Here is a 15,403-nt window from a genome sequence, read left to right as displayed (position 1 = left end):
ATCCAGTTTTTCATGAACGTACGAAACACATTGAAATAGATTGTCATATAGTTCGAGAAAAGTTACAAGCTGGAATCATCAAACCGTATTATGTATCGACCAAAATGCAATTGGCAGATGTTTTTACTAAAGCTTTGGGAAGACAACAATTTGACTTTTTGAAGGACAAGTTGGGTGTGATCGACATACACTCTCCAACTTGAGGGATAGTATTAAGAGGATATTTTGCGGTGATAATTAGTTAGAATATATCTCACATATTTAGGGAGTTGTTAGTATAGATTTGATTAACCGTATATTTTATTTATTTACCAGATTTAGTTAGATATATATTTTTTCTATTTTTAGGTATTAGTTGATAGTTTGTATCCTATTTAAACGTGTTAAACATGAATGAAGATCATACTTTCGATCCCAATTCTATTTCTATTTCTCATTCTTAACAGATGTATATACGTCAGTAAATGTGTAGTACATGAATGAATTGATATCACATTCGAAAGAGATTATACCAACAATATGAATCTTGTATATTGAGTGACCTCCAATAAATTTTCTTAAGATGTATGAGACTAGAGAGAAGAACTTAAGAGTAAATTCACTTAGCGCTAATCAGGTATATAAAATTTAGGGTTGGTCGAGAAATTTTGTCAAACTAAACTCATGTGCATCCCTTAACCTAATTTCTCAAATAACATGGTTCTCTCGGGCATGTTCGTGAAAGAAACAACATTAACATTTTACTCGAGAGTGATTTTGGGGATTTTATGGAATTTGGGTGGTTTGTTTGAAACGGGAAAAGGCCAAGAAGTAGGGCAAAAGAGGAGGAGAAGAACAGATCACATGGAAATGCATATGTTCGAGATAAGAATGAAGCTAATCGAGTCGCATTGAGACATTGAATCACATAAAAGCAAAAGAGATTGTGTTGACATGTCTTTGGTGGTTGTTCTTTGTCCCATGGAACAGCTTGGTTAGCTTCTAATGCTTGTCTTCCAACATAACCCAACAAGACACAAAGTCAATATGTGGTGAAACTGCTTTTTTTCAAGTCTAGTCCACTCTGATTTCACCCACTCCTCATGCTTCTTGCAAATCCCTTTCTTGGACCATTCTTTATGGATTCCACATAAACCACTTAAATCTAATCACTCCCATTTTCTTCCTCTTCAATCATCCGATAATGTTCCGATAATGTTCCGATCAATCTAATCATTCTCTATCCATTCATCTTATTTTCATTTAGTTTTTGTTTTGATTTGAGTTGGTTTACACAATTTTTGCGTCCCACAAAACACCTTAGCCCTTTTATCCCTACATACATTACCACGTGACACATATTATGTTGATGAACGGCTCATCTCATCTTGACATTTTCAGTGAGTCCGAGAAAGTTCATAAAATATAACTTTTATCCAGGAGTATGTAATTTTAGATTTTAATTATACGTGTGACATAATTTTCTCTTTAGTGGCACATCTGTTTCAAAATTTTATCTAAAAAAATAAAATTTATGTAGATTTATTACAATGTCTAGGAGTCATAAGATTAGTGGTTATGTCTATGAAAGGAGAATATAGTAATTTCGCCTTTTTCAATAGGATAAGACTAAATCTGTACAAGTTTAGTTAGAGATGAAATGGGCTTTTTTGCTTATAGGCCCAAATTTAGATGGAAGCTACCCGGTCCAAATAAACAGGCCCATGACAGCTATGTGGGCCTATTTATCCAAACCATAAAGACCCTATTTGGTTTGCTTATGAAATCATCGATTAAAATTATGTTGAAAAATCAAACTTTAAAATAAATATTTAAAAAATAAAAATAAAAAAATACTCATAGAAATCTAATATTTACAAAAATAAATAATGAATTTTGCGAGAATAATTAATGAAATAGGTGGCGGGAATAACTTCATCGTCCCCGCCCCCGTAGAAAGCTCTAGATGTTAGACGTAGATTTTTGCTCAATTTTATTTAATTTAAAAATATTTATCCTAACGAACAAAATAATAATAATAATAATAATAATAAAATCGGAAAACCGAACAGGACAGCATCTCCACTAATTACCCCACATGCATGGCATGCAAAGCCTAATCAGCAAAATGAATTCATTAATCAAATTAATTAAGTCATAGATTGTGATTAGACGTGAATTAGAATCAAACAAATAAAGGGGGAATCAATGGACATAGGGTATAGTTTTTAAGTACAATTCTTATAATTATTATATTATATGAATTAAATTAACAAATCTCTACATACTTCTACAACTTAGGGTTTCCCAAATGAATAATATCTTTATTATTTTATGTTTCTCTTTTTCTCTAAGTGCTCTCTTAAACTATCATTAAACCTGATGCCTTAATCACTTTATTAATTAATATTTATGTTTTAAAAATACTTTATTTCTTTTATTTCCCAAAATATTTCAGCACGAGGAATTTATGGGATGCTTCCTGCTAAATGCTGCTCGAATCTCATATTTCTACAATTTTATATTATCATAAAATTATTAAAAAAAAACGTATAAATAAGAACAAAACATACTAAAACAATCCAGGAATTACCTAATTGACTATTATGACGAATTTAAAGACAAGTAGTGTAACACACCTAAAGCTTCCTCGTAGCAAATATTGTCTGTTTTGATCCGTTACGCATCACTATCAGTCTCACGATTTTAAAACGCGTCTACTATAATTAGTGTCTCGCATCGTCGTCACTGACATTGATACTATTTGTAACAGCTCAAACTCATCGTTAAAAATATTATTCGTTTTGACTCGTTACGTATCGTCATCAGTCTCATGATTTTAAAACGTGTATGGTAAGGAGAGGTTTTCATGCCCTTATAAGGAATGTTTCATTCCTCTCTCCAACTGATGTGAGATCTCGCAAGCAATTAACGAAGTCAGTCCGACAAGGTAAGAAATTTAAATATTACGTGGAAATTAATTAATTGTGCAATCATAAGTGGGCAATAATTTAAGGGCCAATTATATTTGACCAAGCCATTTAATTGGAGAATAAAGGTATCTTAATTATGGGCCCAAAAGCTTCAAGTATGTGCCCCGTTAACCAAATATATTAACGTAATTGTCAAATTTATGAGGTACAAGAAAATCCTCGGATCAACCTTATATTAATTAAGGTTTATGCTCCCAATGTACTATATATTATCCATAAAAATTCTAATTCCTTGTCGGATTTGAATTGCATGGTTAGGGATGATCAAGAATCCATCTATTTTCTTCTTATACTCTATTTGTATTCAAATATAATGCCTCACGTTTAAAATTCGAAAATTTGGGTCTCCAACGTTCCAAATAGCATCCAAACAAAATCCTTCCACAATTACATTAAAAGTTCTTCACTCGTGACATCCGAGTTTAAGATGGGTACATATACAAATTAATGACTTTATTCGAATGAGAAAGATCTTAAGATTATGCACGACATGGTTACGAAAAATTAGTCGTTACTATTTATACTAACAAACGGCACGAAAAATAACCTTTTGGGTCATTCATGAAATAGGCCCTTTCATTTATTTCGTTTGAATTAAACATGTCAAACCTACTGTTAGTAGATATTGTCTGCTTTGACCCGTTACGTATCACCATCAGTTAGGTATCGTACGGAGAGGTAGGGTGGAAAAATGAAGAGGGCATATGGTTTATGTTACCAATGAGATTGGGGATGATTACAGGAGAGGGAACATAAGAATCAGACAAGATGTGACAATCAAATTTGGTCTTTGATGAGCTGAATCACAACAGTGGCAATGCAAATCTTTGAAAGTCTCAATTGGAGATGCTAATTGGCCACTTTCCTAATCTTTGCATTATTTACACTAAACTCCAACCTAATCTAATCATTAATCAGCAAATTCACACTAATCTTTCTTCCTAATAGTTCATTTTTGGTCCAACAAACCCTAAAATTGAAACACAAATATAAAGGATTTTTATGATATGGATGGATCAAAGCTGGTAAATTAAGGGTAAAAACAATTGAATGAATGAAGATTGAAGAAGAAAAGATGAACAGGAAGGCAGGCAGGCTTTTGGGGGTGATATGACACTGTTTCAGGAAGTGAGTGACAATGTGATATCATTAAAGTTACATAGACCATCATGCATTCTCCCATTGGTTGCTTTGTGGCTCCCCCACTCCACCCTTCTATGTCTCCCCCCCTTCACTTACCTCATTATTTTTCATTTGAATTCCATTCAATACAATACAATACAATTCTCTTTTTCGATCTTTTTCGATCATTTCAATCAATATTGAGCGTTTTCTAAACAACATACTAAAATGATTTCCGTTGATTTGGAATTACGTGGTCGTTTCGTAAGAAAAGTATAGAAATATTGAGTATGTTAGCTCAATTTGTTAATATAAATGATGAATAACACATGAAAATGTTTGATTCGAGAATCTCTGAAATCTTATCTATTCCCATAGCACAGGATTTTAATTATTGTGCCCAAACAAGTTCCCAAATTTCAATTTCCAACATTGTTTACATCCAATTACGTTAGGTTTGTTTGAATCAAAATAGAATTAGAATCAAATGACCTAAACCCTAAACAAAAACATGTAAAAAGGTTATAAAAAAAAAAAAACACAAATGAAAGAACAGCCACCCAGAATATTGGAATGATTCAGAACAAAGATCGAAAATTTTAGAAAACCCTTTTGAGAAAACACAAAATTAAAGAAACCCAAGTGAAAAAAACACACAAATTTTGGTTGTTGTTGGTTGTCAAGAGGTATGAAGGGAGCATGCTCCAAACAAGAGCCCTCAAAATGTTGCACTAAACAGACAGATCCATTCTAAGTCCGACACCAAATTCTTAACAAAAACATATCATCTTCTTGTTCATAGTCAAACAGCACTAACACTGCTGCGTGTTGCCTATGTAGTGGCTCGTGGGTGCGGCCTCTGTCCACCATTTGAATCACTTTTCTTGGCTATCTGTCTCTCATGAACAGAAATGGAAGCTAAATCAAAACCTTAATTGATGTAATATTAGCCTAAAAATCTGTAAATCTCTTGAGTTGTTAAGTGTTTTGGTGGATGAAATTATATTTTAAGGAAGAAAGTGGGTAAATTTTGAATGAAGTGGGCGTGCTCGTAAAGCTGGTTAAAGAACACAAATCCGACGTCTAATTCTGGTGATGTTTGTTTTTTTCTTTGTTTTTGGAGATTCACTGCCCACTTTTGATTAGTCTTTTCACCTGCAGAAATGGAAAAGAAATTACTATTAGTTTATAATGTGAATTTGTACTTCCACCAACTTGGCTGCACAAAGCAAACAGTGTATTAGCCGTACTTAAATGTCTTTGGACTTGTAAATCTTCACATGCTTTTATACTCATGTGTTGCACTTATGCTATTAAATTAATACATTATTCTTTGATTACTTTCTATAAAGAGCTGCGATGGGATTAAAATATGGTGTTAAAGTTACGATTTAAGTGGTCCATTTCTCAGATATATGTCTCGAGTCATTACTATATGCATGACATTTAAAGAGACTAAAATGACTTTAACCCACGAATCCGTTCAAAGATGGCTAAAATACTTGTGTATGATTTTTATGTAATATAAGCTTGCACGAGGTCCTACAAAATTCACATAACGTTCTAGTCAAGCTAAAGTATCGAATTGTTCATGACCGTCGTTCACTGGTTTTTTCATAAGTTGTCATGCAAAGAGGCAATTTCAATTATGATACTGTGAGGTCTCACGTCGGTTGGAGATTGGAATGAAACATTTCTTATAAGGGTGTAGAAACCTCTCCCTAGTAAACGCGTTTTAAAATCGTGAGGTTAATGATGTTATGTAACGAGTCAAAGTGGACAATATTTGCGAGCGGTGGATAGCCAATAGATCATCAAATAGTTCCTAACCTAATACTAACTTAACTCGAAAATAGAGGGTTGAATTGTGAACTTTATTTAGGTTGTTCATATCATCAATCTAATCAACTCAAAATTTCGAGTTCGATGGCTCGTGTATACTCCTCTACCGACGTGAATAGTAGTGTTGGGTTGAGTGACAAGTTGCAACGAAGATAAATGGATAAAATTATGTTTAAATTGTGTGGTAATATACAAAAGATTGATGCTTCTAACTTGCTCTTTGTCTGGAAATTAAAAAAAAAAAAAAAAAAAACACAATTATTTAGTTTTGTCCCATCATAAACATGAACCCTAGGGACACTAGCCTTCTACTAGCATCTCTAGCCCTTAAGCATATTATTTATTTAATTAACACTCTTAATACTTTTTATTACTTTAAAAAATCCGTATAAAATCCAATGTGGATAAAATCTACACGTTCATCACATATCAAATCCAATTTTTATATTTAATAAATCCACAATTTATTTCCACATGGAGATTTATGATTAAAGGTAATTAGAACAAAATTCAAACTTTTGATCGATTGATCGATATACATCCCATCCTGCTTAATTTCGTTCATAACTTAAAAGACTAAACTACCCTTCGGTATATATTTGAAGTTAATTTTATCCACAAACAAAAAATCATTATACCATAGTACGTGTGTATATATATATATATATTTTGGAAAGAATATGATGCTTCCTTACTTGGTTATTAATAAAATTAGAGCAAAGTTTTGATTTTTATAGAGGAGATTAGGGCATATGCATAGGTAAGCAACAAGGATTCCAAATCCAAAAGAGATTTGTAGAGAAAGGGAAGAAGAGAGAATATGGGTGTGTCTCCCATTAATATTTTCTTCTGTTCCTTCCTCTAAAAATCTCTCTCTCTCTCTCTCTTCTTTCTCTCTCCCCCTTATCTTTATAAACCCCTCTTCCTCTTCAGCCTGAGATCCATGGCTAGTTTCTTCTCCAAAATTGTTGAATACCCTTTAAAGGGTCTCTCTTTTTGTTCTTGTTTTTTAGGGTTTGTGGTTGTTTGGATAATTTTGTGAGGGTTAAGAGAGCTTTCTTCAGTCCACTCATGGGTGGCCGTAGGGTTTAATTAGCTGCCGACTCATTCGTTCAAATACTGAGTCAATCAATCGGCTGTTGATTCAGTAAACGAGTGAATGATGCGGGAGACAAATTGAATCTTAAGCTTCCTGTACTTGGACTGAAGGGAGCTCCCTTTCCTTTTAACCCTTTTTTTTCCCCTTAAAATCTCTCACTTTTCCCTGTTTTTGGCTGTTAATTTTGCTTTTGAGATCGAGATCTCGAACAACTTCAACATTCATTCTATACCCACTTACACAAATTCAACGTTTTGTTCAAATAAATCATCAAAATCTTAACTTGTTCTTGTTTTGATTGGTAGAAAGCTAGCTTGGGTTTTGGATTCAGATTCTTCGCTGAGACAACCCATTTAAACAAGGTTTCAGGTGAGATTACGGCTCAACTTCACCATTAGTAGATATTGTTTACTTTGTCTCTAAAATGCGTCTACTAAAAAGAGGTTTTCAAACTATTAGAACCGACATGGGATCTCACAATTCACTCACTTAGGGTTCAATGTCCAGTATTTTGCTCTGATATCATTTGTAATGTCTGAAATCCACCGTCAGTAGATATCGTACTATATTTATGTTTTTGTATTTGTTAGGGAGAAGTTTTCATATGTTTTTGTTAGGAATGTTTGATGATATTATGAAGAAGAAGGTGAATGGATTTGAAAAGAGTGTTGTTGTAGATTAGGGTTTTGGAAAAGATGGAATATTTTTGAAGGGACAGAGGGAAGAACAGAGAGGAGGTTACTGGACACGAGCTTCAACGCCATAGCTTCTTGGGTGTCGGTCTAAATGCTGCAACAAGTTCCCAGACATGTTACACTCTCCCATCCTTTTAGACTAGAGAGAGAAAAAGATAACTCATTTATGTCTGTGTATTTTACCATTTTACCCTTTCTCTTCTATGCCTGTCTTTTTCTTATTATTACATTAACCATCTTTTTCAAACCAAATCTTAGAAGAAAACGACTGTTTTCTTCTCTTCTGTCTCTGATTATTAGCTTCTGAGATGTTTTTTTTTTCTTTTTGTTTATTTAAGGTTACAATTTAATTTAATTTAATTTAATTTAATGTAAAACTGTACAAAGAAGGTTAAAGATGATAGCTTTATTTGATGGGTTACTGAGTTTATGTTGTTGTCATGTTCTTGTTTTCTCTCCTTGACTGCAGCAGTCGTTGGTGGATCTCTGTGTCTCTCAATCAATATCTGTCGGTCATCGCTAGGCCTCTGGTGGTTGCCCTGCTGCTAGCTTCGTGGTGTCAGCTTGTTAAGTAAATCAGCCTTTCCAATGAGATTTTATGGGTAAAAAGGTGTTGCTTTGAGTCATTCAATTAATGCATAAAGGCCATTTGGTGTCCTAAATTCTCTCACCCATCCGTTAAATTGCTATCTAAATTGCTCTCAAACACTTGAGTTGCTACAAGCCTATGGAAACCTTCATCTTATATTTTCACCTTAGGGTTAGGTTAGAAATGTATAACGATTATGTGATCGATGTACGTGCATTTATTGCTTAATTTGGATAGTCATAAGATCTTGTCTATATTGGTATGCTATTAAGTCGAAAAGATGAGACTCGGGTCACTTTTTATTTTGTTGTGATGAAATTTCTTGGTATTTCTATTGATACAATTTGCTCGTGACTTATCTCGGCTAATACTTTATTCAAGAGTTATGTTTCGAGTTTTTTAACATTTCGTTTAGTGGCAAGGATGTACAGAGGCGATGGATGGGAGGAATGTCATTTGAGTCATGGGGTTGTGGCAACATGTTAATACAAGCAAAGCTGTGTCACGGTGATTTTTGAAGAGTTCAAGTCTATCGTTAGCGGATAACGGATATTGAATTTGTAATGTTTTGATGGTTAACTGCTCATCAAACCCTGAAGAACTTGATGTAGCCAGAAACTTCGTGTTCATAAAGAAAGTTCTCCTTTTTTCAATCTTTATTAAAATTCTGTTTCCTTTTGTGATTGGACATGTTTGAACAATTTTATTAGAGGACAAAATTTTGGTGTTGTCAATGTCATTTTCATAATCATTTCGTTTCTTTTCACCATTTTTCTTTTGAAATTCGTATGAAGTAATAAATTTTCATTCAGCCCTCTAAACGTGGGGTAATAAGATGAAATGGTATTAAAGATATAAATAATTGATATCAATAATAGATGAAATGGTATTAAAGATGGTATTTTGGGGGTTGAGGCCAGAAATGACTTGATAAACCGTTCCGTTCTCCACGCACTGCCGCCATTCACTTGCTTATCGTAGAAGCTTTGAGTATATAGTGGGGTTGAAACACGAGAGTGTCCGTCCTTACAATCTTCGTTAACGAGTTAATTGAACTAGTTTATGATCATTTATACTCCATCATCTAATTTGAGGAATTAACGAATCATTTCTCATATAAGGGTGTGGAAATCTCTTTCCAGTTGACGGTGATACGCAACGATAAGAACATAAACAACATAAATATTTGGGGAGAACAAACTTTGAACTTATGTCACCGTGACCGTGTGTATATATATATTAACTTTATTCTCCTAATCTTTGGTAAAATTTGGTAATTTTTGAAGATTCCACACAACCCAACTTGCTTATTTTGAGTAGTTTTATGATGTTCATAGATTCTTACCCACTAATTTTTAATAAGTTACTATTAGGGTCCCTTGAATCAACTTGATTCTTTCATTTAGTTGTGTTAATGATTGATTAATACGTAGAGCAGGATTCCCAATGTCACAAAATCCAAACATTTCATTTATAATATATGCTTCTTGCCGCCATTGTCATAACCCCAAAGCCTCTGGCTTTACATTTGTTTTGTTCATATCTCTTGTTTTCCCACATGCCCATCTTCTTCAATATGGTAATTCAGCTCTGGAATTCGGGTTTTCAGGTCGATAATACCCGAACTTGATACTATAATATGAGAGTCATTACCAATCCTTACAGGTGCTGAAGTGGAATGTAAAACTGTACTATGCTGAGACATAACAAGGATACATAAGGAGAGGGATATCACCAAAGTACTCCAAAAAAGTAGGATAAACAGTTCACTTGAAAAGTTTTAACCGCGACCGACTTCCCTTTGTCCTTGCTTCAAGAAGCTTTGCGTGCAGAGTGTTCTCCTTTAGTCCGGGAGGCAGTTTCGACGATGTAGATGTCGATGACTGTACGGTGTTCGTGTTGATCTCTGGGGCTGCTGTTGTTGTCCACTGTCTCACTGGACTTGCTTGGTTCCTCCACCCTGTGTTGCTGCTGGAGGCCTCACCATGAGCTTCTTCAGGATGCACATTGTCCCCATGAAGGAGTTGGTTTCTGATAACGCTATCCAGTATGTGATTCGAATTCGAGCCGTGGATCGAGTCTTGACAGTTCTCAGTCTGGCTAGGTTTGTTTACTTCAGCGGATATTCCTTCGTTCTTCTTGTTTCCGATGCAAGACATTGCCCAAGCCATTTGTTCTTCAAACCGTACTTGCAAGCTGGATGGAGTGTGGCTTTTAGACCTCTCGTGAGACCCGAGTTTCCTTTGCGTGTCGTTTGATTTCTCTGCTTTGTCGATATGATCTTCTGTATTCTCATTTTTAGGAGTCATGGTATTGCTGTTGTTTGGCTTGTTTAACTCGAAACAATGTGAATCGCTATCTTGAGAATCTTCATCGTCCCGAGCCTGAGGTGCACTGGTAGCCTCATTCAATGGGACCGACTCTAGTGAACTTCGATGGTCCCTTAAAAGTTGATCGTTCTTGATATCGTTAGCATCATTTCGTTTAGCATCAAGAAAGCTCTCGATTTCGACTTGTAATTTTTCTACCACAGACTTCTCGACATAAGCACCGTTTTGTTCTTGTAGCATCTGCATTCTTTCATCGAGCCAAGCTTCCGAGATATGGAGAATTAAACCATCACGATCAACTCTTCCCGTGCTGTTCCTATCAGATTTCTGTTTTAAGGCGTGCACCATGTTTTCGTAGCGTTTTATGCCCTTTGCAAATTCATCACAGAGATCCTCCAAGAGCATCCTAGATTTTCGCTCTCGTTCTATCTCGTTTAGCGCATTGACAAGAGAAGATTTCGTCTCAGAGAGCTCTCTTGCAAACTTCCTCTGTAGGCTCTCAGATCGTTTCTTTAATTTCCTCTCGTTTTCAAGTTCATCCCTCATCGACAGAATTGCAGCCTTGATACGATCTTCTTCCTTGTTCTTTCTAACGAGTTTGTCTTCGGAAATTTCCTTTATTAAATCATCCATCTCGTGTCGATCAGCTTGTCGTTGTCGAAGCAGCTCCTTCATCTTGATATGAGTATGGCTGAGTTCTGTTTTCAATGCTTTTATCAAAGCTATATTCGACGCGTGTTGCTCTTCCAAACTCCAGATTCGATTTAATACTTTTAGCAGTTCGGTAGACGTCTTAAGACTATAATGTGATTCGCCAATTCGTCCCTTGAAGTCCGAAGAACTAGGAGTGATTGCAGGGTTATAAGGTGCCACCTGCAAGAAAAGAAGTTGCAATACATATCAAGAAAGATGTTAGAAGAACTGACAAGAGAGCGACTCAATGTCGAGCCTGGTTCGGAATCGCTTTGGTCATTTTGGAACACCTTCGATAAACATAATGGTAAAAGAACAACAGCCAACTTTAGTGATGATTTTCTTAAGCCAAACAGAAACAGAATGCACAAGGGAAGATTATATCAGAAATAATATGCAGAAACATGGGTCCAATTCTAAGGAGAACCGATCGTATCAGCCCAAGCCCACCGCTAGCCAACATTGTTTGCTTTGGCCCGTTATGTATCGCCATCAGTCTCACGGTTTTCAAAACGTGTCTGCTAGGGAAAGGTTTCCACACCCTTATAAGGAATACTTTGTTCCCCTCTCCAACCAATGTGGGATCTCATAATCCACCCCCCCTTGGGGGCCAGCGTTCTCGCTGGCACACCACCCGGTGTCTGGCTCTGATACTATTTGTAACAGCCCAAGCCCACCACTAGCAAATATTGTCCGCTTTGCCCATTACGTATCGCTGTCAGCCTCACGGCTATAAATGCGTATGCTAGTGAGAGGTTTCCACACCCTTATAAGGAATGCTTCATTCCCCTCTCCAACCAATGTGGGATTTCACAATCCACCCCCCTCGGGATCCCAGCGTCCATGCTGGCACATTACCCGGTATCTGACTCTAATACCATTTGTAACAGCCCAAGCCCACCACCAACAAATATTGTCCGCTTTGGCCCGTTACGTATTGCTGTCAGTCTCACGGTTTTAGAACGTGTCTGCTTGGAGAGGTTTCTACATCCTTATAAGGAATGCTTCGTTTCCCTCTCCAACCAATGTGGGATCTCACAGAAGTTCATAAAGAAAGTTGACACTAGCTCATTTCCGTTAGTTCTCACTCTATGCTACCAGTTTGAATAGGACAATCAAACATTCACCATACACCTCCTCGACTAAAAAAGGATGCCTTTTAGCCTCGAAATCGCATGGAAAAAAAAAAACTTACTTGTTAAAGGTGGAATAGAGAAAACAAATTGTACCTCCATAGAGCTTCCATAGCTGGGAGATATGGGCTGAAGAGCTTGATTGTTCCTTTCAATTGATTGATGATGTTGCAATAATGATGCAGCAACATGTCTCCTTAAGCTGCTTGCACTTGCTGGCTGCCATTGGAAGTTAAGGATAAATAGTAGACANCTCCTTAAGCTGCTTGCACTTGCTGGCTGCCATTTGAAGTTAAGGATAAATAGTAGACAGAACAAAAACTACCAACCTGGTTGATCTAATAAAGGTTAAGATCCAANGGAAGTTAAGGATAAATAGTAGACACAATAAAAACTACCAACCTGGTTGATCTAATAAAGGTTAAGATCCAATCATGAATAGCCAAACAAACGATAACACGTTGGATCGATTTTCTTAAGTAGAGCGTTCGGATAAAAGCGTCTAGCAATTCATCTAACGATGCGAAAATCTAAACCAAATAGTTCTTTTAGAACGCTTGTGCACAACATCAGTTAGTCCTAAGTATGAGCCAAAAGAGATGAGCTAAAATGCACTAAACCAGACACCAATACCACATGACCTGTCTAAACCCTACTGCAAATTCGCCAACTTCTAACCAAAATCACTTGTTTGATGTCTTTTTTTGGTGTTCTTGGCCATACCAAACATGGCCTAGTTAACCACATACCAGCTAAGAATAAGCAGCTTGGCACAAGAACATTGGATGAAAGCTGATTTATTCATTAAACCGAAAGACGCACCAGAGGAAACAGAGAAGGAACATCATAAAGGGGAGTAATTAAGACGCCAGAAATCCCAGCCTGAGTTTGTTCTTTCAAGTAATCAACACAAATCAGGCACCAAAAATCCAAAGAAAACAAAACACCCATGTCCCAAATTTACCCTAAAACAGACACAAATCCAAAACCCCAAATCAAGAACAACAACCACCACCAAAAAAACAGACCTGCTCAGGCGAGCTGGGGGAAGGATCACCAAGAAAGTTGGAAAGTTCAAGGGCTTTGTCCTTATGATGATGATGGAAGTGGCGGCGGCCGATGAGCCTTGAATCAGCAGCACCATTAGATACGCCATTCTTGGAAGCTCTGTGCATCTTAGGAAGTGGAAGATAGTGATGAAACTCCCAAAGGGCAGCCGCAAGCTTTCTGGCAGAGATAGAAGCAGAAGCAGAAGCAGAAGAAATGTGAAAAGGGTCTGTTTGGTTAATGATGGTCTGTTGAGGAGGAGGAGGAGGAGCCCAAATCCTCCATGAAGGCACTGGAGTGCAAGGTCCACATCTTTTCCCAATCAAAACCCCTCTCCTTAACTTTTCCCCCAAATTTTCCTCCTTTTCCACACCACCGTTTTCCATTTCCTACTCTTAAAAAAGACCACTCTCCCCCCTTCTCTTTTCTCTCTCATCCATCCCTTTTTCGCCCCTAATTTTCTCTGGGCTTTAAGAAATCAAAACAGAGCTTTTATATTTTCAGGTGGGGTTTCTTTTTTCCCTTCAAATTTCCTTTCTTTTTTAACTTCCCACCCTTCCCCTCTCTGATCTTATCTGCGTAATTTCCATGGCGGCCTAAAAGGGGTGGTGGAAAAGGTTCTTGGGTTACCCGTTGGGCATCTAGCTGGGGTCACCACCTATGACATTTCATTTTTCTGTACGAACCAAATTGAAAAAAGAGGAGAATTTATAAGACCCCTTCAACGCTCATGTCCTTTCACATATTGTTCTACCTTGCCAAGATTAGATTTTTACACAAAATTCTCCCATAATCTTCTTAAATAAAAACAAAGGAATAAAAATATTGGCATTCTGCAGTGGAAAGAACACTACAGAGACTGTCTGCTTGCTTCCTCACGTGGACTTCCTCACTCTGACAGGAAAACCAGAAGCTTATGGATTTCATTAATCCATAATCAAAGTAATTAATATTTAAACAAGAGGTTTGCTTGATTCCTGTGAATTTGTGATGTTTATTCTGCCCAGATGGGTTTGCTTTTGTGAAATGTGAAGTACTACTATCTTTCATCTGGACCGTTGAATTTAATACATCATTTGGCATTGAGATTGCTGATTTCATCCAACACCTGTCGTTAATGTCTTCAAACATTCTTACAAATGACCTGGCTTGCCCTTCTAGAACTGTCCCAACAATACATTTTAATGGTCTAATTTTCCACGTTTTTTTTAAACCTTAAAATAATTTTACTTGTCTTTTTTATTTATTAGGAAAATAATTTGAATTTAGATTAATATAGATTTTCTTTAAGTTTATTAAATTTACTATTTTAAAATAATTTTCAAATTAATTAATTTATAATAAATGGGGTTGATGGCCCAAAACAATACAAAATTGGGCCCAACGCTTAATGGGCTGAGAGGAGTCTTTTGGCCCAATCGGAACGGATAGAAGGATATGCAGTTGGGACTGTTGGCGCTTCACCGGCGGTCGTTGCTCCTTCTTCTTCTTCTTCTTCGTTTTCGAATCCCCTGAAGACCGAAAGATTCAGGCAATAACAGAGGGGATGACGAATAATGCCGGGGTCTAATCTTTCACACTTGACATTTCATCCACCTTCTTCACTCTCTACATCTCCAAGATCGGTTGCTTCTTGTTTGGTGTCTCTTAACTCTCCTTGCAGGAGGCTCTCTTCCAACTTCTCGCTTCCCATTGTCCTCAGGTAATTCTGATTCTAAGCATTTGTTTCTTTGTGATATTCGTACAGGTTTTGCTTCAGTTAGTAAATCACTCCTTGTAAATTCTATGAATTGGCATTTTAATGTTGCAGGAAGCCTATTTGTAGTTTGATTTCTTTGGGGAGAGTCCATGGTGGAACCTTGATACCTCTACGGTATGCAA

General features: G+C 36.5%; 1 protein-coding gene and 1 long non-coding RNA gene across 4 annotated transcripts; one reads left to right on the top strand and one right to left on the bottom strand.

The window, feature by feature from the left end:
• The first annotated feature begins 6,769 nt into the window (after positions 1-6,769).
• LOC111794795 lies at positions 6,770-9,052 on the top strand. Of its 2 annotated transcripts, none has more exons than XR_002815134.1 (2): positions 6,770-7,404; positions 8,203-9,052. It is a non-coding gene; the product is annotated as an uncharacterized LOC111794795 (long non-coding RNA). The 2 variants fall into 2 exon arrangements; XR_002815133.1 differs by having other exon boundaries at positions 8,200-9,052.
• An 854-nt stretch (positions 9,053-9,906) lies between these two features.
• LOC111795470 (uncharacterized protein At5g41620-like) lies at positions 9,907-14,404 on the bottom strand. Of its 2 annotated transcripts, XM_023677918.1 has the most exons (4): positions 13,504-14,404; positions 12,572-12,694; positions 10,375-11,522; positions 9,907-10,308 (listed from the first exon to the last, which is right to left on the bottom strand). In XM_023677918.1, exons 1-4 carry the CDS (start codon positions 13,906-13,908, stop codon positions 10,086-10,088), a joined length of 1,899 nt encoding a protein of 632 aa, XP_023533686.1. In that variant the 5' UTR covers positions 13,909-14,404; the 3' UTR covers positions 9,907-10,085. The 2 variants fall into 2 exon arrangements, with proteins under 2 accessions (XP_023533686.1, XP_023533685.1); XM_023677917.1 differs by having other exon boundaries at positions 9,907-11,522; positions 13,504-14,401.
• Positions 14,405-15,403: the final 999 nt, after the last annotated feature.

The sequence above is a fragment of the Cucurbita pepo genome, chromosome LG05 (genome assembly GCF_002806865.2).
Source record: "Cucurbita pepo subsp. pepo cultivar mu-cu-16 chromosome LG05, ASM280686v2, whole genome shotgun sequence".
Classification (NCBI taxonomy): Eukaryota; Viridiplantae; Streptophyta; class Magnoliopsida; order Cucurbitales; family Cucurbitaceae; genus Cucurbita; species Cucurbita pepo.
The sequence above is the reverse complement of the archived record's forward strand: the minus strand, read 5'-3'. Positions and strand labels throughout refer to the sequence as shown.